General features: G+C 38.6%; 3 protein-coding genes across 3 annotated transcripts; all 3 read left to right on the plus strand.

Moving 5' to 3' along the window:
• Positions 1-279: 279 nt before the first annotated feature.
• mrps15 (mitochondrial ribosomal protein S15) lies at positions 280-7,079 on the plus strand. Its single transcript, XM_058646827.1, has 8 exons — positions 280-515; positions 4,399-4,461; positions 4,574-4,646; positions 4,756-4,804; positions 4,926-5,010; positions 5,103-5,161; positions 5,642-5,833; positions 6,783-7,079. The coding sequence occupies exons 1-8, from the start codon at positions 383-385 to the stop codon at positions 6,894-6,896; spliced, it is 768 nt and encodes a 255-aa protein (XP_058502810.1). The 5' UTR covers positions 280-382; the 3' UTR covers positions 6,897-7,079.
• A 1,239-nt stretch (positions 7,080-8,318) lies between these two features.
• LOC131471542 (cornifelin homolog) lies at positions 8,319-10,567 on the plus strand. The gene is made up of 4 exons (XM_058648144.1): positions 8,319-8,540; positions 9,486-9,648; positions 9,738-9,874; positions 10,168-10,567. The coding sequence occupies exons 2-4, from the start codon at positions 9,537-9,539 to the stop codon at positions 10,264-10,266; spliced, it is 348 nt and encodes a 115-aa protein (XP_058504127.1). The 5' UTR covers positions 8,319-8,540; positions 9,486-9,536; the 3' UTR covers positions 10,267-10,567.
• Positions 10,568-11,200: 633 nt separating this feature from the next.
• Positions 11,201-24,271, plus strand: oscp1b (organic solute carrier partner 1b). Its single transcript, XM_058648739.1, has 10 exons — positions 11,201-11,415; positions 14,345-14,499; positions 15,646-15,813; positions 18,118-18,198; positions 18,287-18,390; positions 20,011-20,139; positions 21,190-21,259; positions 21,454-21,593; positions 21,694-21,757; positions 22,699-24,271. Exons 1-10 carry the CDS (start codon positions 11,304-11,306, stop codon positions 22,816-22,818), a joined length of 1,143 nt encoding a protein of 380 aa, XP_058504722.1. The 5' UTR covers positions 11,201-11,303; the 3' UTR covers positions 22,819-24,271.
• Positions 24,272-24,354: the final 83 nt, after the last annotated feature.

Consider the following 24,354-nt stretch of genomic DNA (forward strand, 5'->3'; position numbering starts at 1 on the left):
TTCACCCGATTTCTCCCCCATGTTATCCATTCAGTATGAGAAAAATCAAGGTGTGTGTGTTATTGTATGGGCATCTTTGTGATATAAAAAAACATATTAAGCGATAATTTTGACTGGTGCTGTCACCCCGTAGAATGGCTTGTTGATGGTTAATACTGGGTTTTAGGATTAGGATTAGGGTAAGGGTTCTGTTACTAACTCATTACTCTTACTGTCACATCGATGTGTTCTGGGATCGACACCAAAGCCTAGGACGAGAACGCCCCGTGCTCACTCGGCTAGGTTAGTCTAGTCAAAATGGCGGACCTCATGTAGGGGTCGAAGACGCTTATCTGCTGTGTTTCCATCAGTTATTTGACATAATTTCACTTCTTTGTGAACCATGTTCACTAACATAGCTTTGCGGGCCGTCCTGAAATCCCCCGCCGGTGTTTTGCGGGAGTTTTGCTCTGCTGCGTTGGTGAAACCGTGGACATGCAGCTCGGCTTATTTGACAGGAGCGAGAGTCAGCTGCGGTGAGTTCGAGGCAGAAGGGGAAACAAATGTTCGACTAATGTTCGGAAATTCATCAGATTCATGGAGCAAATAGTTAATTAACGTGTCTTTCAAAGCACCTCGCTGTTTACAGACTGTCTGGCAGCAATTCTTAATATTAACAGTAGAGGGCGCTGAGAGCTTGGTCAAAGTCAACCGTGTATCACAGACAATATCCATGGAAACACTATTGCATATAAAAGTGTATGTATGGCCAATGTAGATATTACTCTTAGTATTGTTGATGGGGGCAGTCTTTATTAATATGTACAATATCTAAGTGCAAGCTTATTGTTTCTAAGCAGTTTAAAGTTGATTCAAATTCAAGTGTATTTGAAATAGGAACTTAATGGCGTGGTCAGTGTGCTCTCTCATAACCAATGATATATATCAAAATGATTAAAATCAATAAAGAATTTCATTAAAAAGTAGTTAGACAATCTTAAAACCACGGCAGCATGCAATGAAAACAAAGTAAACATTTTCAGAAATGGATTCTATAGGAAAAAAATAAACCTAGATATTATACAGGTTGTTGGAATAAACACTTATTATAGCTGGTTAGCAGGGGTGGCATTGCTGTGTCTAGTCAGTGTGATATGATAGTTACTCAGATTTGCCATATGACAACAGAAAAAACAGATAATTATTACAAATCAGAGATATGTGACATGCGATAAACTAGAATTGCTTAAAATCTAGGCATTGCAGAAATGAATTACTGTATTTACAGTGAAAATTAAAAGATAAAGTGATTTTCAAAAAGGTTTTGTGATTCTAACTAAATTTTGTAAGTAAGATGGATAATAATTATCTGTAGAAAGTGCTTTGCAAATGAATCAAGTATAATAAATAAAAACTGTGTGTTTATTACTAATATCTTAACCTCAAACAGCAAAAAATCGGAAATCAAGAACACAACCCAAACAAGGAAGTTGTTAAAATTGTTGCCAGTGTGCGCAGAATAAGATTCAAACCAGTTAAACTGATCAATTTAACTTGATAACTTTCATGTAGAAAAGATTTGCTCCATGGTTATTTGATTAGACTAGATTAGTTTAATATGACTAAATAAGGAACTACAATCTACACAGGTTTGTTTTTGTTATTAGTAACATGAGATTTATTTGAGAAAAAGTAATTATTGCAATTACTATAATGCTAAAATGCCAATCAGTGAAAGATTAACCCCTAACTTTTCCCACATTCAGGATCACAGATCACAGTCATCGTGTGTGCAATAATTATTGAGCTGTGAAAATATTCCTAACCCTTTGTTGGCTTGTTTTTAGTTGCCGTTCCCTCTGTGTTTTGTTTGCTCACTCTGATTCATCCTCTTGCTTTATTTTGATTTCAACATCCTAGATCAGATGACCTGCACTTACTTTAAGCAGAATAAAGTCACGAGTGGGCTTTATCAAGCATTTGTCGGTCCTTATCCTCTTATTATCTATCTGCTGTGCTTTAAAGGCTGGTAAACATGTGTGGTGCACACAATGTCACCAGTGATACAGTAAAGTAAAGATATTACCATGTAAGAAAGAACAAGGCCATTATGTTTCTTTTCTTTCTGATTCGTAGAATAGTTTCAGAATGTGGAGAGGTAGACGGTCTACTTGGGCCCTTATCATTATAAACATGATGTTCCTGGTAGAGTAAATCTTTCTTGGCTTTTTTTAAGCAATAAATTGATAAAACATACAGAGATGAGTGAGCAGTGGTTTATGGTTTTCTTTCAAGAATTAGAAGCTGTGATGTTTCAGAAGAATATGGTTTGTTGGCAGACCACATTACCGTGCAACAAATGATCTTCGTGTGATGGCTTTGAATCCAGTGACGTTTGAGTACAGGAAAACAACACTTGAGTAAAAGAACAAGTGACAAGAATTAGTGTACTACTGAGTAAATGTCTTTAGACAATACATTTTAGATAGATATCGATACCAACATCTTCCATACTTTCATCCCCCAAATGGCAATTCATCAGTCAAAATGAGTTGCAATGCAATGCTTGGAAATCTTTCGTAAGACACTGATGCAGGTAAAGGTGTGTTCGGGTTCACAGAGACAGTTTGTGTAGAAACATCTGACATGCCCGGGTCTGTGTGGAAATCTATCCCTGGTGTGGCCTGTTTGCACTTGATTTGCTGTCAGTGTCAACAGAAGGTCAGTGGTGATGGGTGTCGTCGGGATTTTATCGATACCGATACTTATCGATACTGTTTTTGATACTTTCTTGTAATTTCATACTAGGGATGCCACAACACAGCGCTATGGTGGAAAGATTGTACCTCTTAACTCTCCACAGGAGGACAGGCTCTTTGTGTGTTGTTTGTGAAGGGCTGTAAAGCTCTTATGATATCGTCTTTTTTTTGAGTCATAATCCCTCATTTAGACTGACTAATTTGGGGGATTATTTAATGTAATCATTCGTCTGCTTTCAGATTCTCCCTTTAGGGGTCACCACATTAACACATACATTCATTTCTTTGAATGAAGCCAGTGTCATTTTCGGTAAAAAGCTACACATTAATATTAAGCTGTCCAACAGTGTCATCAGTGAAAGCTGCAGTTGTTAGCAAAAGCAGAAATGTTAACCCTGCTAAGAATTATCTTGGGATTATTTTAAAGTGATGACACAATGTCTTGAGTAAGCAGTTGAATGTTGACATTCAGATCAGTGTTTGAGCCAGGAGGCTGCACATGGAATGCTGCAGTTGTCAGCAGCAGCAGCAGCAGCAGCAGCACCAACGTTTTGCTAAATGCCAGCTAGTGCATTCCTTTCCGAGCATTTTCTGATTTTGAAATGTTTTAAAGTGAAGTTACGTATCCCCATAGTTTGTTAATTGTTGGGTATTGACTAAATCCTGTCACTAATATAAAAAAACGTTGCAAATAGATTAGCAAAAAAAGGGAAGAGGAGGAGGCGGTAATGCAAAATCAGGCTGCAACGATTAGTCAATCGTTATTCCATGATTACTAAATTTGAGTGGTTTTTTTTTGTTTTGTTTTTTTAAACAAGCTTTCTGATTTCTCAGCTTCTTAAATGTGAATATCTTCTGGTTTCTTTGCTCCATGTAGCAAAGACATCATTACAATGGAATAATAATGATTTTTGAACAAAATAAGACATATTAGAACAAACACTGCAACATTTTGTCACATTTCATGGACCAAATACCTTTTTGATTAATTACTACAAAAATGATTGAAAGATAAATTGATTATGAAAATGATCGTTAGTTGCCAAATCACAGATGATGTAAACATCACTGCTGTAAAACACAAAAGAAGTACAAATTCTCCCCAAGTATATTTATTTTTTTGCATAACATCACTACTCGGTCATAATATATTTCCTTTTGTACCATTCACACTAAAATGAGGATCTGTGTCAGTTTTCCATTCCCTGCTATTGTTCTTAATCTCACATTGCATTCCTGTAGCGGCCGTTTCTCACCGGCTTAAAAGCAATAGGTCTGACTGCTCGGCTCTTCTTAGTGCACTGTGCAACGGCGCTATTTTCTTTCTTCTTATTGTATTATGATCATGCTATCGTACTGGATATGAACTGTGGTTTTCATGTGTTCATGTGACCTCTTGCTGCACCACAAATTTCCCCCTTGGGGACAATAAAGTTGATGCAGTTAATGGTAACATACAGAGTGCACGCAGTGGTCACATACTTTCCATGCAGTCACAAAATGAAGTGTCTGCTGCACACAGTTGCAGACATACACTGTAGATGGGTGATGACATTTAGGTCACACAGACATCTGTGGACTCCCAGACACTGCAAGTATAAATCTGTAAATCTTTTAGTTTCAAATATAATGTTTCTTCCCTCTGTGTCTTCTGTTGCAGGAAGCTTTGCCATTCCACCCCCCGTGAGACATTATGCCCGGGCTGTAAAGAAAAAGAAGACTGGTATGTTCTGAGGTGACATTGTCACCTCACCATGTTTTTGGCATTTAAAAAAAAAAGAAAGAAAGAAAGAAAGAAATTCACCATTCAATGTTCAATATGGTGTGTGTTGCAGAACAGAGTCAGCTCAGTGATCTTCCTCCAACAATGCTGAAGATGGAGTATTCAGCCGTACCTCTCGCCCAAACGTACAAACATATTATTAAAAGAGAAATAGACAATGTTTTTAGAAATAAACATGTTTTATGATTAAAATTCATGTATTTATTGGCCCACTGCTGTGTTTTCTGTTCATAGGACTGATGATATTGTGAAAAGACTCCTTTCACTGGAGCTGGCGTCTCATGTAAGTTTTATCTCCACATCTTGACTCGCCCGTGTTTTACTTCCAGTTATTTTGTTGCTGAAGATTGATTTTCTTGAAAAATGTTCAGTGCAAAGTTGTTGTTTTCTGTTCTTGTCCTCAGAGTGACAAGCTGCAGCTGAAGAAGGAACAGCTGATTGCAAAAGTGCAGAGGGATGAGCACGACCGCAGCTCAGTGGAAGTTAAGGGTGAGTTGCTTTGATTTGACGTTGTACTTCTTTTCTGAATATAGAGATGGTGTGTTTGATTCAACCCCACTATTTAATGTCTTTTCCCTCAGTGGCTGTTTTGACAGCAAGAATCCGGAACTACCAGGAGCACCTGCAAAAACACCACAAGGTAAATGAAGGAACATGATTTTAGTGTTTCCCCATAAGTGTTTCTAACCCTAATCCCCCGTGTAGACGAGTACAAATCTTAGATGATGTAATATGTTTCAGGACAGTGTGTTCACACCACTAGAACTTTTCACATATGAATGTCCCCACATTTCCTTCCTGTCTTCCTCTAGTGTGAAAGATGTGTGAACTGCAGGATATCCTGTGTTTACTCCCCCTCATAAACTGAAACGATGTTTAACACAGTTATGGTTGGAAACTTCCACGTTACAACAAACCTCTTTGTTAAACCTGACATGGGTGTGAAGCAGAGTTGGCGTAGCTTCGACTGTTTCTCTGTCGAGTTGTCATTAAACGGCCTTTTAAAAAAATGAGGGTGATGCTTCCTCACTCAATGTCCTCAGGTCTTTCAGTTTTAGACCATTTCAGTCACATTTGAAGGTCATCCCCCGTTCTTTAATGTGTTCTATTTTCATTCCAGGACAAAGCTAATAAGAGGCGGATGCTAATGGCCATCGACAGAAGGAAAAAGCTTTTGAAAAATCTCAGGCTGGTTCACTATGATGCCTTTGAGAGAGTGTGTGAGCAGCTGGGCATCACTTACACTTTCCCCCCGGAGTATTATAGACGAGTGACCCGTCGCTGGCTGGTCAAGAAGGCTTTGTGTATTAAGGTATAAACAAACCTTGTATTTTCTATTTCCTGTATATTGTAATATGTTTTTTTTTTTTCTTTTGGCCGTCAATCTCTGACTTTGAGACTTTGATTCCACAATTAAGAGAGAGTTCATAAGACCAGGTCCACACTAGATGCATGTCCAACATGTCTCCTGCTGCTGTTTTATAAATCATAAAGGGATATTTTTTAATACTCCTCTGGAGTCTGTACTTAACTAAATACATGGACTCATCAGTATGAAGCGGAGTATTTTGTGTTTGTAACTCGCCCATAGCACCGCAAGCCAGTTTAAGACACAAACAACAACACTGCCAAGTCTGCAATATCTTAAGAAAGTGTTAAAGTGCCACTTTATCTACCTTGTAATCTGTTAGACACCCTTTTCTAACAGGAAACTGAAGAGCTCACTCTCCTGCACCATAGAGAAAATCACTTGTTTTATGTCACAGCACATGTTGTTGATCCACTTCTTCCTCCACCAGTCAATTAAAATGTTTTATTTTCTGACTTTGGTGTTTGAAAGCCTTCATTTAGATTTATCTAAAGGACACAAACTTGCCACTATAGGCAGCAGTACACAACAGCGTCCATGTACCTGCAAACTTTAAATGCTGATTTTCTCTATGGACATTGGTGCAGGAGAGTGAGTGGTTTACAAATTCTACTTCCCTGTCAGAAAAGGCTGCCTAAAGGAGGCAAAAGCAGGGAACATATTCTGATGAACTTCAGCGAGTATAGGATTCTATTAGGTTAGCCTTTTGCTAAGTGGCTAAAATCTGTTGTGTCTTGCGTCGTTGCTGCTAGCCTCTGAGCTTTAAGCTGGTTTCCAGTGCTGGTCTTGGCACTTATCCACAAAGTAGTGTCTTACAATTTTAGCCATGTTCCGTGTATGTTTATGGCATGTCAAAGTTGCAGTTCCTCTCCTGACACCTGTCTTTTCACAGGTTTTCAAAGAAGTGCAGAAGAAGAAAGCAGAGCAGAGACTGATGATGATGATGAAGAAGAAAAGCTTAGCCTCCAAAGCGACAGAAGCGACAGACACGCAGCAGACGGCGTAATCGTTAATAAAACAATACTTGATTCTACTTAAATGCTCGTCTTGACCAATATTTTACTTTTACACCTTAAGTTAAGGTAATATGGATAACCCGCCTCCTGCTTTCATGTGTTATCATCATAAAATATCATTTGTTTGTGCTGCAAGTCTGGAAACCAGAATCAAATAAATACATTTAAATGAGTTTTTGTGATTCATTTGTGTTGTCAGATACTTGTAATACCGTAAATTGAAAATGTATGTCACTTGTACGAGATATTTCCGCTGATATTGGTAAGTGCTGCCAAAGCTGGTTAAACATCCTGTTGCGTCATAACTTATCAGTTACGATATTGTAATTTGATAATCTGTGAGATGACATTTGTTATCACACCAATGCAACTCTGTTTATTACAGCACACTTTTTCTTTTTTTTAATCTTTTAATTACATTTGAATAACACGATGGATCAACTGCAAAATGCCTACTGCAGCATCTGACAAGCCAGTCATTTTATACTTTTTTAACTGAGATGTCAATGGTTACGTTGACCTTTACATGTTGATTTGTTGAATTATATATAGCTTTTTTCCTTGTGCCTCAAATCAGAAAATGATCATACTTAACTATGATCCATGCTATGGCTTCAGGAATTCATGAGTCAGTTTTATCATGTAGTGGACGACAAAACAAAGAATTACAGGGGATTACCCACAGATATGGTTTAAGGACTTAAAGGTGCAGCATGTAAAACTGAGCAGCATTTATTGGTGAAGTTGCATGTTGCAGCTGAACTTTTCTCACCTCATCTCACTCTGCACTCTTGCAAGTGTGTTGAACCACTGTAGCCTTCAGTTAGTGTCAAAACTGAAAGTAAAAAAAGATATTTAGTTTGTCCATTGTGGGTGGTCCAAAAATGGGGGCCTCAAGCCTGTGGTGTTCTTCCGAGCATATGCCGTGTGTGTCGCATATCGCGGATCCTGACATACCAAAGATGAAGAGAACGATGCTACAGCTTCCTCGCACACGTCTGGTTGAAGTGACTCACAGCTGACACGTGCGCGTTGGGTCTGTTGTGCACTGAAGTACACCAGGGCCTTCGGTAGAGGTGACCCAGCTCATGATATAAATATAAAAGACTCATTCTGGGTTCATTAAAAACAACAATTCATACAATCAGACGATTGTATGCTGAAAAAAGTGAAAAAGTACTTTATCTTTCATTTCCCCAAACTTTCACGCACGGCACCTTTAAAAGCGTCCCTTTAAAACCTCAACATCTGGTTCCTTCAGTGTGCAGAAAAACAACCACAGTTCCGTGCTGTGCCATGCAAACGCCGCACACATTTAGGGAACTCAGACACTGATTGATTCAAAATGCAAAGGAAAGGAAACGTGAAGTGATTCTGCTGTGAAAGTTTCTCACAGCTTGTCTGAACTTTGCTGATGCATGACATGGACAGACCAATGAAAGCCCAGGAGACTCCCTTCAAGTGAACTGCAGCTTATGATTGCCATTGAACCTCCACAGATCTTTGTCATCTTCGAACACAGCAGTTTGCCAGCAAACCCCAGCATTTCACAGCTCGCGATCGTCACAGTTTCCTGTGTGGTGTGGACTTTGTCAGTTTGATCAGGAGGAGTACACACTGTCAAGACTCTTCTGGTAAGTGACACCTCTTTTTCCTTCTCGCTGCGAATTCATCTCAGTTTTTCCACTCTTAAAATGCATTGTATGATACTTATGCTCAACGGTATGCCTAAATTGTTTAAATGTTTTAAAGGTTTAGGATTAAAATTAAGATTAATTTCAATGTTTCATCCCTCAATGAACTGCTTCATATTTTTCTTTCTTTCTGTCTGAGAGCATACACGGCTCATAGTATAGATATTTATGATTCATGATGGTAACACCACAGTCCCAATACTTTTATGCCACTATATATCAATTTATTTGTTGTGTGATAATTTTCTAATTAAATTAGGGGAAAAAAATTGAAAGGATGAATTCCAAAAAACAATGTCATTTATTTCATTTTTTGGATAAAATTTTGGATATTGGGTCACAAATTTTGAGCAGCATCAGTGTATTAGTAGCTGAAGTGACAAACACTGACTGTGTTCTGAATTTAGCTCAATTCTTGATTAATTTTTCATTCGGTTTCATTCAATTTGATTAGTATACAGGAAAATAATGAAAGTAACAGTAAAAATGTATCCGTTAAACTGTCCTGGCTCAGTTTAAAAACAGATTTTTACCGAGTTCCTGCTCTGCAGCACATATGAGCAAAGATAGAGCAGAAAAATAATCCAAACAGACAAATCAAGACGGATAAAGCAAAACCACAAACAATACGTTACAATGAAGTTAGCAGGATAACATCTCACATTAACAGGTGTTGAGAAGTAAACCTGTGAAATGTAGATTACACACTGTGCAGTCTGAGTGTCTTTACTTGTACCTTTGCATCATTTCCTTCTGTAGAAATGAATAGCAATCATGCACACGCTCATACGACCACATGTAAAAACAAGTGTGACGCATTAAACATCAGTTTCAGGGCATTTCTTCAACACTTGACAACAGCTGACTGAATGTGTTCTCCACCAGGCGACTGACTCAAAGACAAGCAGCAGATCCAGTAATCCTCCCCCAGAAAAAATGTCAAACCCAGTTGTCTCCCAGCAACCAGGTGCAGGCGGCTATGGGACAAATGTCCAAACAGGAGAGTGGAGCACAGGCCTGTGTGACTGCTGCAGCGATTTGCTTGTCTGTGAGTACAATTCATTTCTGTCCATACACCAAAGAATCACAAATCATTTTATTTTGAATATCTTCACGTCATACATTTGTGTCGTGCAGGTGCTCTCGGCTTTTTCTGCCCATTGGCACTGGGCTGCTACACAGCGGATAAATATGGAGAAAACTGCTGTTTGGGCTGTCTGCCAGGTGGATTAACAGCCATGAAGACTCATATGAGACTGACCTATGGTATTCAGGTATGACACTCGTATAAAACACAGTATACATACAGTATATATACATATATATATATATGTATATATACAGTCAAACTTCTTGTGGTAAGGAGTTTGAATTTGACACAGGCAATCACCTTTTGATAACCTGGCTCTTTTGAAAGACAGAAATTTAGAAAAAATCGGAAATGTTGGGTTTTCCCTGCCATTGAGAAACCTGAATTGCAGCATGTTTTATAACAGACAGTTGTTCTATGTTGTGATTTTTTTTCTTCTCTCTCTCTCTCTCTTTCTTTTTTGTGCAATCACCATAGGGAACTGTGTGCAACGACGCCTTGATGTCCTGCTTCTGTGGACTTTGTGACTTGTGCAGGATGGCTCGAGAAATCCGTATCAGGAATGGAGAAGTTTAACCAAACCCAGACACAAAAACAGATTCCGTACCTGCTCCTTTCAGTATTTTCCCTGTTTGGTGATGATGTCTTGCTTATGTGGTCATAATTTGTTTATTTTAATGCAGACAACAGTTAAAATATGCCTATCAATGTATTAAATGTAATATTTTTATTTACTGTGTGTGGCCATGCATCCATGTGACAGACTGTTTCTACAATGCAAGCATTCTGTGTAAATAAATCACATTGTTCAGTTGTGCACAGCCTAAGTGATTAGATTTGCGCATGATGTCAATAAAAACGTGATTGTTCAATTAGATTTTTTGTGACATTTACTTTTGTGAGACCTGAGATTATGATGATGATTATAATCACAATCAGTCACACAATCACTTTGATGAGTTTTCAAGCATTTAAAAGCCTTCAAATAAACAATTAATTTGCCTAAATGATAATAATAAACACTTTATATACATTTGATTTGACCAAATCTGTTCAATTGTTAAGTAGATATTAACATACAAGGAAATTACTTGTGTTATGGTGCATAGCGAATACAGTAACAAGAAAAAAAAAAATAATAATCTGAAGGATAACAATAGGTTCCTTGCACGAAACGTTGTTCGTGGCTCGGGCAAGAAATGAATACATGTGCAATATTTGTTTTAGCACATGATGTCTTATTTTCTGGCATTTTAGTTAATCAAGTATCGTTGTATTAAAAACTTTTTTTTTACATGTTTTGTCATATTATAGATGTTTTTAATGAATATGTGCAGCATTTTGTCCAGTACTGCTGTTTCTTAAAGTGCTTTCTAAATAAAAAATTATTATATTAAATTTTAATTTGAAATTCCACAGGTGGTTTTGCATCCATCTAACTCCGCCCTCTTTTTTACACGTCACTATGCACTGTGCTCTGATTGGCTATTTTCTTCGTGGCCTGGCAACCAGAAGAGGTTTTACCAAACAGACAGATCCCCGCATCAGTTTGCTAGCAGTAGCCGCTACATGCTTCTATTTTCCCGGAGATACTGAACCGTACGAACGCCATCATGTCTTCAAGGACTCTGCCGCTGCTCTTCATCAACCTCGGCGGGGAGATGCTCTACATCCTGGACCAGCGGCTGCGAGCGCAGAATATCCCCGCTGACAAAGCTAAGAAAGGTAGCTAGCTTTAGCTTAGCAGCTATCATGCTAACAACACTAAAGTCACCCTGCAGTGTGAACGTCAGCGGTATATAATGCGATAACTGCTCACTCTGTGCATTTACTGCGTGGTGTGTGTGAACAAGTTTCAGAAACTAAGTCAGTGTAAAGTCAAGAGTTAATAATAGTGGGTCATGTTGTTGTTTATCTTTAAAATACACCTTTTTTTTTTCATAAAATCACACATTTTGTGTCGCATGACGCCGTAGCCGATGGGTGATATTTTATTTTGTCATGGAAATGGACATAGACAGCATGTAAACATGCCAGATTTTATATCTGAGGTCTCCAGGCACAAAATACTCATGTATGTACACTAAAAGGTAGGAAAAACATGGACAAAACAAAAAAATATAAAAAAGGCATTTACAATATCAACAAATAAGGAGGGGCAACACATCTTGTGCTAAATGTGCACATTCACTGTATAATTTCACGATACAACCACACACAATTTTGAATTCATTTGTCTCTTTTTAATTCACAAAGTTTCCACAGTAGTTGGCTGGATAGAGGAGGACAGAAGGAGAGGTATTATAACCAAGCATAAGCAGTAGCTTTTAGTAGCTCTTTAGTAGCTCTTTCTGCTTTAGACTAGACCAAACCAGTGTGCGCCACATGAAGTAGAGCTGGATAAACAGATTTGACATCATATGCATAGATCAGCTTTTAAATAGTGCCTTCTGGTTGTGTGTATGTACACAGGCACAGTATTTAGATTGGTTTGGTGGTGGCGGTTGAGGTGGTTTGGGCCCTGAGATGCTTTGATTGTATCACCATATTAAAGGCGACATAGACCGGAAGCTCCAATTAACGCTGCGTTTGTGTGTGTGTATCTGCGTCATTACCTCGTTTATGAAACCCTAAAGTTTCAGAACAAACAGTTCAGCCACTGCTGAGAAAATAGTGTTGTATTGTTTTCCTGGGCTCTGCGAAGCGGCTCGGCACTTATTACACCTTAATTTGATGTCGTCATCAGAAATCCTCACCACTCCTCTCACCACCGTAGCGCCTCCCGGTGCGGGCACTAGTCCGGGCACATCCGGTTGCGTACATTCAACCGCAGAAGAAGAAGAACTACTCTCGTTGTAGCTGCTGAGTTGCAGGGCATCCACCGTGCCAGAGGGGGAGCTGTGTATCTGAGAGCTGGCCTATCTATTACGTCACTTCCAGGTACCTGGCCAATCACAGGACAGTAGGAAAGCTCTCGTTGGCTGGCCAATCACAACACAGTCCACGTTCTGGGGGTGTGGTTTTGGTCTGAAACAGCGCGGCTGACGAGAGCGTCAGTGAGGAGATATTTTGATCGGCTCGTTTGCAGCGATTAGGAGGTTTTTAATCATGAAAACAAGTTAATATATGTAAGTAGACCTCCATAACTAACATATATGTGTGATACAAGCATTCTATGTCGCCTTTTAATAGTAAAGGAGCTTGTGATTAACTGCGATCAATACCTGCACATCATATAAATCCAATTTAAAAGGTCCAGTGTGTAAGAATTACTGGCATCTAATGCTCAGAGGAGAGTGTACAACAATTAAAGAGGACTCCCTCTTCCCTTTCCCATGTACCTCAGGGAATTATGGTGACCTGCGTGTACCAGAAAGGATGTCAACACTTTCACAACTCTTTGGTTTAAGCAGAGCTGTTTTTCTTAATTTTCATAGGACACTTCCATTTCAAGGTCTTACTGGTTTGTCCATTCAGGTTCCCGTATAAACATGATGGAGCAAGATGGTTGCTTTAATAAAGCAAGGTCTCAAGAACTTTAAGGCTTATTCTAAGGCTATGAAAACCAAATACGTTTTATTATAAAGTGTTTATAAACATATATACACATATGGGTAGTGCATTCACTTTTCCCCCAATAAACTGATGTAAAAGTTGCACATTGGACCTTTTTGAATCTTTATTTTCTTGTTGAATAAAGATTCAAGTTGAACTTTGTTGAAGTTGAACTTTGGCTTCTTCCACAGAAAATACTAGCCACCTTTATTTGCATTTGTTTGCTTGCCTCACCCTTGAGCAGATACAAAATAAGTATGTAAACTGTTGATGGTCACAACAGTGATTTTGGCAATTTCTGTCTGAATTTGACATGTTTGAGGGGAGTGCAAACACCTCGCTGTGGGTCTGCTGCCATGTAGGATATATGCTGATGCTTTCCATGCAGCTGCTCTTATTAGGGTCTTTGGGATTTGGCTTTAGATGAAAATATTTTGGTCAGCATACTGCATAGTATAGCAGGGCTTCTCAGAAGTACTGGGATCCTGGGATCTTTAACAGAGGAGAACATTTTCCAAGGCCCCCCTTCATCATAATGCTAACACGCTTCCTGTCATGTGTACTCCTGGCTGCCATAAAAACTAGATGTAGTGTTTCTCCTCTCTCATTGCCAGGCCATGAATCACAAATACAACATCCAATCAGAGCTGTTTCTCAAACACCTACAGCAAACCTTTACTGCAACAGAACCATCACACTTCAGAGTGATACAGCAGTGTATCACGTTGCAGCATCCACTTGTGTGCAGTGTTATCCAAGAAACAACTGTTGCGGTCTTGCGTCACAAAATGAACTGTAGTCACAGCCGTGTTGAAAACAGAGTGAAGATCTGGTTCCATTTCTTTGAATGTGAGGGACCTGCTGATGCCACAAACAGTCTGTTGCTTCTCTCCTTCACCCTCTCATTGACACTGCATTATTTTGTATACATAGAAACCAGCAATGGCTGGCCGACCCCTGAGGGATCCCCGCACCCCACTTTGAAAACCACTGCAGTACAGTATAGAATGCTCCTCCGCCTTCTTCAGAGCCTACAGTGCAGAAAGTCAACTTGTCCAACCTCACTTAACATTTTCTGTTGTGCTGTTTGCCTCATTAGTTATGAATGACATCATCACCACCATGTTCAACAAAAAGTTCCTGGAGGAGCTTTTCAAGCCACAGGAGCTTTACTCCAAGAAGGCCCTGAGGACTGTGTTTGACCGGCTGGCCCACGCATCCATCATGAGGCTCAATCAAGCCAGCATGGACAAGGTAGAGACTGAGACTTTCTCTTTCTTTCTTTCTTTCTCTCTGTCTGTCTTTCTTCACATACACTATATGGACTTAAGTATTCGGACACCTGGCCATTACACCAACAGGGACTATAATGACATATTTAAATACATATACATTACTTTAATATGGAGTTGGTCCCCTTTGCAGCTTTAACAGCTTCCACTCTTCTTGGAAGACTTTCCTCAAGATTTTGAAGTGTTCATTCATTCTGTAGAACATTTATGAGGTGAGGCACTGATGTTGGATGAGAAGGTCTGGCTCACAATCTCTGTTCCAGTTCATCCCAAAGGTGCTCGATGGGGTTGAGGTCAGGGCTCTGCGCGCATCAGTCAAGTTCTTCCACACCAAACGCAAACTAATGTCAAACTATGTCTTCATAGTCCTTGCTTTGTGCACTGGAGAACAGTCACAGTGAAACTGTTGCCACAACGTGAAACACCTGAATTCTCCATAAAGTGTATCAGTCTTGTTCAATAGATTATTATTTATTTTCATTATCAATTAATCTATATTTTACTTACTTGATACTTGATACGTGTGTGTGTGTGTGTGTGTGTGTATGTGTATATATATATATATATATGTATGTGTGTGTATATATATATATGTGTGTGTGTATATATATGTGTGTATATATATATATATATATATATATATATATATATATATATACATATATACATATACATATACATATATACATATATACATATATTGTGGCAGGATGAGGAAAGGCGGAGACGTAGACGACTTTCACAGGTTTATTCCGTGTTGCAACAACAAGAGCACATGTGCCCCATACAGCAAACGTATGTCAGCTCAGAACACACCCCTACCCACAAACCAACTGCCCACCACAATATATTTTATTATTGTTGTAGTCCTTGTTCAGTCATCAACAGCATTTTGATCCCAGTTTGTTCTACAGTATCTTCTTGGGTTATAGTTTAAAATCAATCATGCCTTTGAGTTACAAAAAGCTAAATCTATATAGCAGCAGTGGTGTTTACTCTGTATCTAATCATCTGTGTGCGGCTCCCTCTGTTGTTATGCATCAACATCTACAAACTGATTCTGCTGTTGTGTGAGACGGTCACGTCGTGCAAATGTTCCTCTTCACAGCTCTATGATTTGATGACCATGGCTTTCAAGTACCAGGTGCTTCTATGTCCCCGACCGAAGGACATCCTCCTGGTGTCCTTCAACCACATGGACGCCATCAAGGACTTTGTGAAAGACACTCCCAGCATCCTCAGCCAGGTTGATGAGACTTTTCAACAGCTCATAGAGGTGAGACACACGTGAGTTTTAGTTGGGTAATTACATGAGACACTATTTGGTGCTTCCTGCTGTGTTCTGCAAGACGTTGATTTTGTAACAATCCTCTGTAAGAAACTGCCATGGAGTACATGTTACTCAGCCAAAAAAAGGAAACACATTAGTGTTAGAGAGGTCACAGTCATAGTAAAGGCTCCACCAGTAAACCAAACAGACTACATCTGGATACCAGTGCAATAACAGATGATATTAATGTTAGCATTTTAAGTGCCTTACTTACTAATATAAATTATGTTTTGAATTAATATATAGATATTAGTACAAGGGAGTGTGTGTATATATATATATTTGTTTCAGCAGCAGCTTGTTTGTCGCCTATGACTAAGTCATCATTAAAAAAATCAGCTTCTATAAAATAATTTAAATGTGTAAATGAGTCCCCTTTTTTTAATACCAATGTAGTGGATTATAGTCATAGTTAAACATGTTGTCTTTGCCTCCACATACAGTGGTATGCAAAAGTTTGGGCACCCCTGTAAATGTTCATGATTTTCCTTTATAAATCATTGGTTGTTTGAATAAGAAATTTCAGTTAAATATATAGGAGACAAACACAGTGATATTTGAGAAGTGAAATAAAGTTTATATGATTTACAGAAAGTGTGCAAGAATTATTTAAACAAAATTAGGCATGTGCATAAATGTAGGCACCCTTGTCATTTTATTGATTTCAATACCTTTAGCACTAATTATTGGAACTCAAAATTGGTTTGGTAACCTCACTGACCCTTGACCTCCATACACGGGTGAATCCAATCATGAGAAAGGGTATTTAAGGAGGCCAATTGTAAGTGTTTCTCCTCTTTGCATCTTCTCTGAAGAGTGGCAACATGGGAGCCTCAAAACAACTCTTAAATGACCTGAAAACAATGATTGTTCAACATCATGGTTTAGGGGAAGGATACAGAAAGCTATCTCAGAGATTTAAGCTCTCAGTTTCAACTGTAAGGAACATTGTGAGGAATTGGAAGACCACAGGCACAGTTCTAGTTAAGGCCCGAAGTGGCAGACCAAGAAAAATCTCAGATAAGCAGAGGCGAAGGATAGTGAGAACAGTCACAGTCAACCCACAGACCAGCTCCAAAGACCTACAACATCATCTTGCTGCAGATGGTGTCACTGTGCATCGTTCAACTATTCAGCACACTTTACACAAGGAGATGCTGTATGGAAGAGTAATGCAGAAAAAGCCTTTTCTCTGCACCCGCCACAAACAGAGTCACTTGAGGTATGCTAAAGCACATTTGGACAAGCCAGCTTCATTTTGGAATAAGGTGCTGTGGTCTGATGAAACTAAAATAGAGTTATTTTGGCCAAACAAGGCATGGCGGAAAAAGAACACAGCATTCCAAGAAAAACACTTGCTACCTACAGTAAAATTTGGTGGCGGTTCCATGTGTGGCCAGTGCAGGGACTGGGAATCTTGTTAAAGTTGAGGGTCACATGGATTCCACTCAATATCAGCAGGTTCTGGAGAACAATGTCCAGGAATCAGTGACAAAGTTGAAGTTGCGCCGGGGCTGGATCTTTCAACAAGACAATGACCCTAAACACTACTCAAAATCTACTAAGGCATTCATGCAGAGGAACAAATACAGTGTTCTGGAATGGCCATCTCAGTCCCCAGACCTGAATATTATTGAAAATGTGTGGTGTGATTTAAAGTGGGCTGTCCATGCTCGGAAAACCATCAAACCTGACTGAAGTGAAGATGTTTTGTAAAGAAGAATGGTCCAAAATACCTTCCACCAGAATCCAGACTCTAATTGGAAGCTATAGGAAGCGTTTAGAGGCTGTTATTTCTGCAAAAGGAGGATGCACAAAATATTGAGTTAATTTTTCTTTTGTGGTGCCTAAATTTATGCACATGCCTAATTTTGTTTAAATAATTCTTGCACACTTTCTGTAAATCATATAAACTTTATTTCACTTCTCAAATATCACTGTGTTTGTCTCCTTTTGCATACCACTGTAAGAGCCTGGAGTTCAATAACAGGCAATAAAAAGAATTAAACCATTTTATAATTTCACTATTGAACAGTTTCAGTAAGTAAGTATTCATATTATATATTTTTTTATTATTATCCAATTGAAAAAACTTATTAAAAATCAATTAAAGTACAAACTCATCACTCAACTGAGTATGGTAATTTTACCTATTCTTATTGCATGTTCATTTCTGTATTTTAAGTCCACACTTTTCATTCTTAATCACCTCAGGTGTTTTAAATGGTTGCTTTTATTTTGACCTTTTAGATGTATACGCCCCTATCCAGTGGTGAATTCCAGCTGATTAGACAAACTCTTCTAATCTTCTTCCAAGACATGCACATAAGGGTAAGTCCATTTCTATTTAGATCTATTCTCTTTCTTTTTTTGTCGTATTTTCCTCACAAGGCTTTTATTGTGTTTTCTCCGATGCCAGGTTTCCATTTTCCTCAAGGACAAAGTACAGAACTCCAATGGCCGCTTTGTTCTTCCCACCAGTGGCCCCGTGCCTTACGGGACACAAGTCCCAGGCTTGATAAGGTACAACCGTAAACAGCCCTTAAATCCCTTATGACTAAATAATATTAACTTTAAAAGGATGGTAGAGATAGTGGGAATAAACATTTAATGTTCGGTTTTCTGATTGTACCCAGACCTTGTGCTCTGATGCTAAGCAGGCCTGTCTGCAGCTAATTGCATTACAAGGGTTTTGTTGAAGAAGCGTCTACCTTCTACTTTTAGAAGTGTTTAGCTTATGTCTCATTACGTACAGGGATAGTTCAGGGTTTTTTTTTGAAGTGTAGTATTATGAGGTACTGATATGTAAGTATACACACACCTCACTCACTAAGACATGTTAAGAATATGTCGCCTTTTGTCCATAGAGAAAGTTACCAATGTTAAATCATGGTACACAGGAGTTTTCTGATCCACTGCTGCCTCCACCAGTGAGTTCAAATGTGTTATATTGTGACTTTGGTGTTTCAAGTCATTCCTTCAGATAAGTGACACAGACTGGCCAAATAAAGCAGAACACACCAGTAGCTCCTGTGTCCCTGCTAACTAAAAATGCTGATTTTCTCAATGGGCTTTGGTGAAGGAGTTTGAACAGTTTACAAAGTTCAGTGTTCATCTGGAAAAGGTTGTCTAACTGTGAGATTAAGCAGTGAGCATATTCTTAACATGTTGTAGACGGATGGATGGATGCAGATTTAGTTGTGTGAGCGTTCTGTTAAGTGTTTGAAATTTGTTTCCCTTGTTTTCCCCCCTGGCAGCCATGTTTTCAGAAAGTGTGATTGTGTTTCAACTTGATTCCCAGAACAGGGTCATAGTGAGTCTAGGAACAATATAATTTGGTATTGATTACTGTAAGGCTGGGCGATATGGTTTTTAGGCTAAATCCCGATATACGAGATATATGTGGATATAAAGCTGCACACAAGTTTTATCTCTAGGCTCTGAGATATTTGTGACAATACACTGTAAAAACACTCTAAAATGAAATATATACTATTACATGTTTAAAATACAGTTTATTTCTTTGGCTTTTTAATGTTAAAGGCAGGATATTTGCGTGTGTTTAGAAGCTTCTTTTTTTATTTTTTTTCCAAACACATGTGCAACGTTTACAATGACAACACATACATTTACATCTCGTCAAGTGTTTGAAAAGGAGTAGGCTGAAGTATAAACTTATATGTACCTACCCCATTCCTATTACACACAACTCAGTGTATACACTGCTTATCCCTTAACCAAACATTTACATATTTACAGTATTTCATACACTGTTCTTAATGTTCTCTGTACAACACGAGAATATGGCTTAAAATGAAAGAAGTGTATGTATAACTGACCTTTTTTAAATATTATTTTCTGTATTCCATGTATTTGTTTTAATTAATATATATAATATTCAATTTATAATAATTAGTGTCTTTCACAAATTCATTCAATATAATAAATATGATGATTTGTAATGCAACAGGACATCATACAACCACAATTAAAAAAAAAAAGAGCCTGAAACATTTAATACTCAGAGGAAACGTGCGATCACATCAACAGCAGAACTTCCTGACTTCATCAAAACAACAACTGTGAAGGGGTCCAATCGCTTTCATCTCAGAAATGTTGTGTTTTTGATTGTGGTATTTACAGGATGTTTAGCTGTACAGGGGAAGAAGTGAACAGGCTGCAGTTCACTAATGGAGGAAACTACACTGCAGCTGTCCGGGAAGGGTCTTTTGAGATCTTTGGAGACAGGGTAACCAAACTTGGCACAAACATGTAAGACATGTAATTTGCATCCTCATGCTGGTTAAAATGACTCTGTGTTAGTCAGGCTTGTATTAATAGGTCAAGAGGGGTGAGATGACAGGATATTATTCCTGTTGTTAATGCTTAAGTTTTGCAATTTGACTGGCACCGTGTGTTACGTGTTTTTGCAATCCGAAATTCACAGCTGTCACTTGCAACCAGCTGTCAATCACGCTGGTGTCCACTCCCATCTGATTTATCATCTGTTTTCATCTCAATGACAACATAATTTACTAAATTGACATCATATTCTGTTGAAGAAGACCTGGAACTGGTGATTGAGACCATTAACTCCTCAGAAAAATGTTTACTGACGTTATAATTAGTGATAATTATCATGAAAAGTGAGAAGTAAAAGCTCATTTTCATTCATTTTCAATGACTTATTTTTGCAACCGGTGGATTCACCCCTGGTGAATCTGCGACGTCCAAGGATCCATTTTATCCTTTGCTGATCACCTGATCAGGTGCAAAGTATAGATGTCACAATCCATGTCACGTCTCTATTAAAATGCTCAATTTACCAGAGCATTACTTTCAAATGACCTCAAGGTATTAAAGCATAGAGACGCTTACATGCCTGTGACTCACAGCCATTCTGAAGAACTGATAAAGTAAGTGGCAGTGAAGTGTAAAATTACACTTTCAAATGTATTAAGCCTTGACTTAGCAAACCTAAATACAGTTTTTTTTATGCATTATGTGATAAAACTTTGCAAAATAACCACATAAATGTGGGGAAGTGGGGAAAAGGGAAAAAAACACAAAGACGTAAATAAATAATAAAAAAGAAAATCATGGATTCATTCAATAGCAAACATATTTATAACATCACACAAATCTATCAACTGAAGTATCCCTATACAAACATTTACATTTAGATATGTGCCTTCAAACTGATACTGATTATGTAATGTTTTGTTAAATAAACTTCAATTCAGGGAGGTTGTTGTTCTGACATCTTTGACGCTGTTGTATCCTCATAACCTTTGACCCCGTCTTTCTCGTCTCCTCATTCAGGTACAGTGTAAGCCGCCCGGTGGAAACCCACATGTCGGGAACATCTAAAAATTCTGCCCAGCACACAAAGGTGAAACTGGTTCACTGTCAGTCCTGTAAACAACATGAATGCAAGAGTTACATTTATTTAAAGATTGATTTTGCCACTGTGTCATGTCCACAGTCACATACGCAGGGATTTTATGGCCCTGGTCCAGACTCATTTACAGGAAAAGGATCTCAGTTCAAATATACTCAAGTAAACAATCCACTGTGTGTCAACAGGTCAATGCTGCTCCCAACCCTTTGGCCAAAGAGGAGCTGAATCTTTTGGCCAAGTTAATGGGAGGCTTAGAAGTTCAGAAATCTGGAAACACAGACTGTGGTTTCCGAGTCAACCTTTTCGCTACAGACGAGGAAGAAGAGTGAGTCCCTTTTTTGTGTGTTGCACCTGTTCAAATAAATTAAAATCTTCATTTTATGTGTGTGAAAATAATTGATGACTTGTTTTTATTAACTTAACAGAGAGGCATTAATATCAAGACCAGATGAGCTGTCGTGTGGAATCATAAACATTCAAGCAACAAAGGTAAAGATATTATTTATTATTTATATATTTTGTCAGAAAAGCATTGTCCAGTGTCCAGTTTTTGACCGTAGAGACAAAAAGTCTCAGCATAGATCTGTCATTTTAAGGTGAGGGTATTCATTACTTAAGACTATCTTTCTTCAGTGATCCAATCCCAGTCAGATCACACTAAGTACGACTGTTCACATGCAGCTCAGGAATGTGGACAAATACATCCTCAAACCACCTTTGATTGTGGTTTCCGTCAGATCTGAGGAAGGACTAGACACATTAGGACCGTTCAAACCTGTACTATGTGTTTGGATCACTGGGGATGGATGTTAATATCAACTTGACAAAGCCTGACTTCGACGATGTTAGAACCAGCCAAGTTACATGCAGATTGTGTGCATTCTTTTCTAATTTCAGACCTGAGGAATTTCTCTGGGGCTTTATTAACTAGTTAATTTATTATTGGGAGTTAGTTCACTGAGATACGCAGCAGGTGGGGATAAGAACATGCAGCTTGATGAGGCAAATGAAAAGTGCCAGTAGCTGTTGCAGTAGCTGCTTCTCATTTATTATTGTGGAAATATTTGCTTTTTGCATGAAGTCAGTGGAGGAATGTTGTGGTCTGCTCCTCTCATCCACCATGTCTGACATTTTTCCAGTGCAGTGAACCGTGGAAGCAGGAGTGACTGTTCAGTCATGTAATTACTAATCGTCATCTTTAATTGACTTAACCTGCTTCTATTGCACTTACTGGCATGTCTTGATATGCCAACTTTTCCTGTGCCCTCAATCATAAAACCTTTTAATGCAATGTTGAAATCTGTCATTTTCATTTTGTTGCTTTATCACATGCTGATGGATCAGATATGTGAAGCTTTGTTAGTCTTAAGTGTTAATGACGTATATAAACTTTGGTAACTCCAACGCTGTTGAATGACGTTGTCTTTCAGGACCAACAGGCCAATGCTGAGCTGGCAAAGATCATGGGAGAGTTCACAGAGTCTGGGGATCAATCTCCCAGCGCCAGCAGCAAAGGAGATGACCTTCTGGCCATGATGGACGGCCTGTGATGCGTCACAGAGATGGAAATGTCCAGGGGATGGAAACACTGACTGCTCCCTCTGCCGTAGACCAGTGTGCTGTCTGTACCTGCAGAGATACCGCAGAAACCTCACACGCAGCCAGGAAAACCCTCGTTTCTTTGGTGCTTTTAAAGCTCAGATGTGAGTAGGTGTTTCAGCTGGTTGTCAAACGATCCACAGCAAGACATAACAATATGGCATCATTGGCCTAGCCTTCAGCTACAGTAGGTCGTTTGCTGTAAACAGAGGAGTTTCAGTGCATCATGATAAACACTAGGACCATATCTCTGTGTGTGTGTGTGTGTGGTAACTGCGATGCATCTGCTTGTATGACGTCAGGTTTTGTTTTTTTTCTTTAATCTGACTCAGATGCTACAGTGAATACACATTCCACATATTTTCATACAAGATTTGTGTTTTAGATGTCTTCTGCTCCAAATCAGTGTTTGGGCGTCTGTAGACTCGCCTCGTACCCAATTTTTTCCACTGACCAAAATTTTAAAAGTAAGATTTTTCACAATAAGTGTTGTGTATTGTAAGAAACAAGTGATGAAATGATGCTGTGTAGGAAGAGGAAACCTAAGTGCTCTTTCTATCATGACTAGAATTCCCTCATGAGATATTTTTTAAGATATTGTATACAGCACTGTGCTACACATTTTAGACAGGTGTGGGAAGTGCTGTAAAGTAAGAATGCTTTCACAAATATAAGTCTTATTGTTTATTATTTTATCAATTTACAAAATGCTTGTTTGAAATCTTTGCCTGGGAGAGACGTTGCTGGTGTAGAAGAACTACCCTGTGTCGTGCTGCTGTACTCAGTCTTGCCATGTGTCTGAGCCGTGATATGAAACTGCCTTCCCCCGCCTCTCCTTGGCAGCAGAGTCTGACTGTTTCTCACCCAGTTGTCACCCTTCCACAGAGCTGCTTCTGTTTCACGTATTGACTGTGTTTCCACCTTCATATGAATATGACGATCATTAGCACCTGTTTGGTATAATTGGTTAATTGAATAGAATCCTACAAAATCCCTGACAATGTGCTAGAAGAAGTCATGCTGGTCCAAAGGGAAAGGGTATTTTGACCAAAATATTGATTTGATATAGGATATTGATAACAAATAAACAATTAGAATTTATATTTGTGAACACATTCTTACTTTATAGCACCTAAAACTCCAAAAACGTGTGTGTGTGCACACTTATCTGATATCTTGATGTCCTACTTTAAAAATGGCTAGAGAGGCAACCTGTGAAAATGTACATTATCACAATAGAGAACAATGCAATACAGGGAATTGTCTAAAGTGTAAATATGTTTATTGAACACTTAATTTATTCATGTGTTTCATTTCCTGTTTATAAGGAAGTGCACATTGCTGCAATCGTCAAATTGTTTAATGTGCAATGTTTTTTTGTTTTTTTTAATAAATTGTTAAATATTAAGTTTCAAAACAATACCTGCACAGGAGTCCTTTTTTCCACACATATAGGATGGTATCAAAGGTTTGGGTCGTGATGCAAC

This window comes from Solea solea, chromosome 13, assembly GCF_958295425.1.
Source record: "Solea solea chromosome 13, fSolSol10.1, whole genome shotgun sequence".
Taxonomy (NCBI): Eukaryota; Metazoa; Chordata; class Actinopteri; order Pleuronectiformes; family Soleidae; genus Solea; species Solea solea.

Excerpts from the sequence above, each read along its gene's own strand:
- mrps15 (XM_058646827.1), top strand. The coding sequence starts at position 383 with ATGTTCACTAACATAGCTTTGCGGGCCGTCCTGAAATCCCCCGCCGGT. Across the intron at positions 5,011-5,102 it reads CAGCTCAGTGGAAGTTAAGG|TGGCTGTTTTGACAGCAAGA; the intron begins GTGAGTTGCTTT and ends CTTTTCCCTCAG. Across the intron at positions 5,162-5,641 it reads ACCTGCAAAAACACCACAAG|GACAAAGCTAATAAGAGGCG; the intron begins GTAAATGAAGGA and ends TTTTCATTCCAG.
- oscp1b (XM_058648739.1), top strand. The coding sequence starts at position 11,304 with ATGTCTTCAAGGACTCTGCCGCTGCTCTTCATCAACCTCGGCGGGGAG. Across the intron at positions 18,391-20,010 it reads CAAGTCCCAGGCTTGATAAG|GATGTTTAGCTGTACAGGGG; the intron begins GTACAACCGTAA and ends TGGTATTTACAG. Across the intron at positions 21,594-21,693 it reads GCTACAGACGAGGAAGAAGA|AGAGGCATTAATATCAAGAC; the intron begins GTGAGTCCCTTT and ends TTAACTTAACAG.
- LOC131471542 (XM_058648144.1), top strand. The coding sequence starts at position 9,537 with ATGTCAAACCCAGTTGTCTCCCAGCAACCAGGTGCAGGCGGCTATGGG. Across the intron at positions 9,649-9,737 it reads CTGCAGCGATTTGCTTGTCT|GTGCTCTCGGCTTTTTCTGC; the intron begins GTGAGTACAATT and ends TGTGTCGTGCAG. Across the intron at positions 9,875-10,167 it reads GACTGACCTATGGTATTCAG|GGAACTGTGTGCAACGACGC; the intron begins GTATGACACTCG and ends CAATCACCATAG.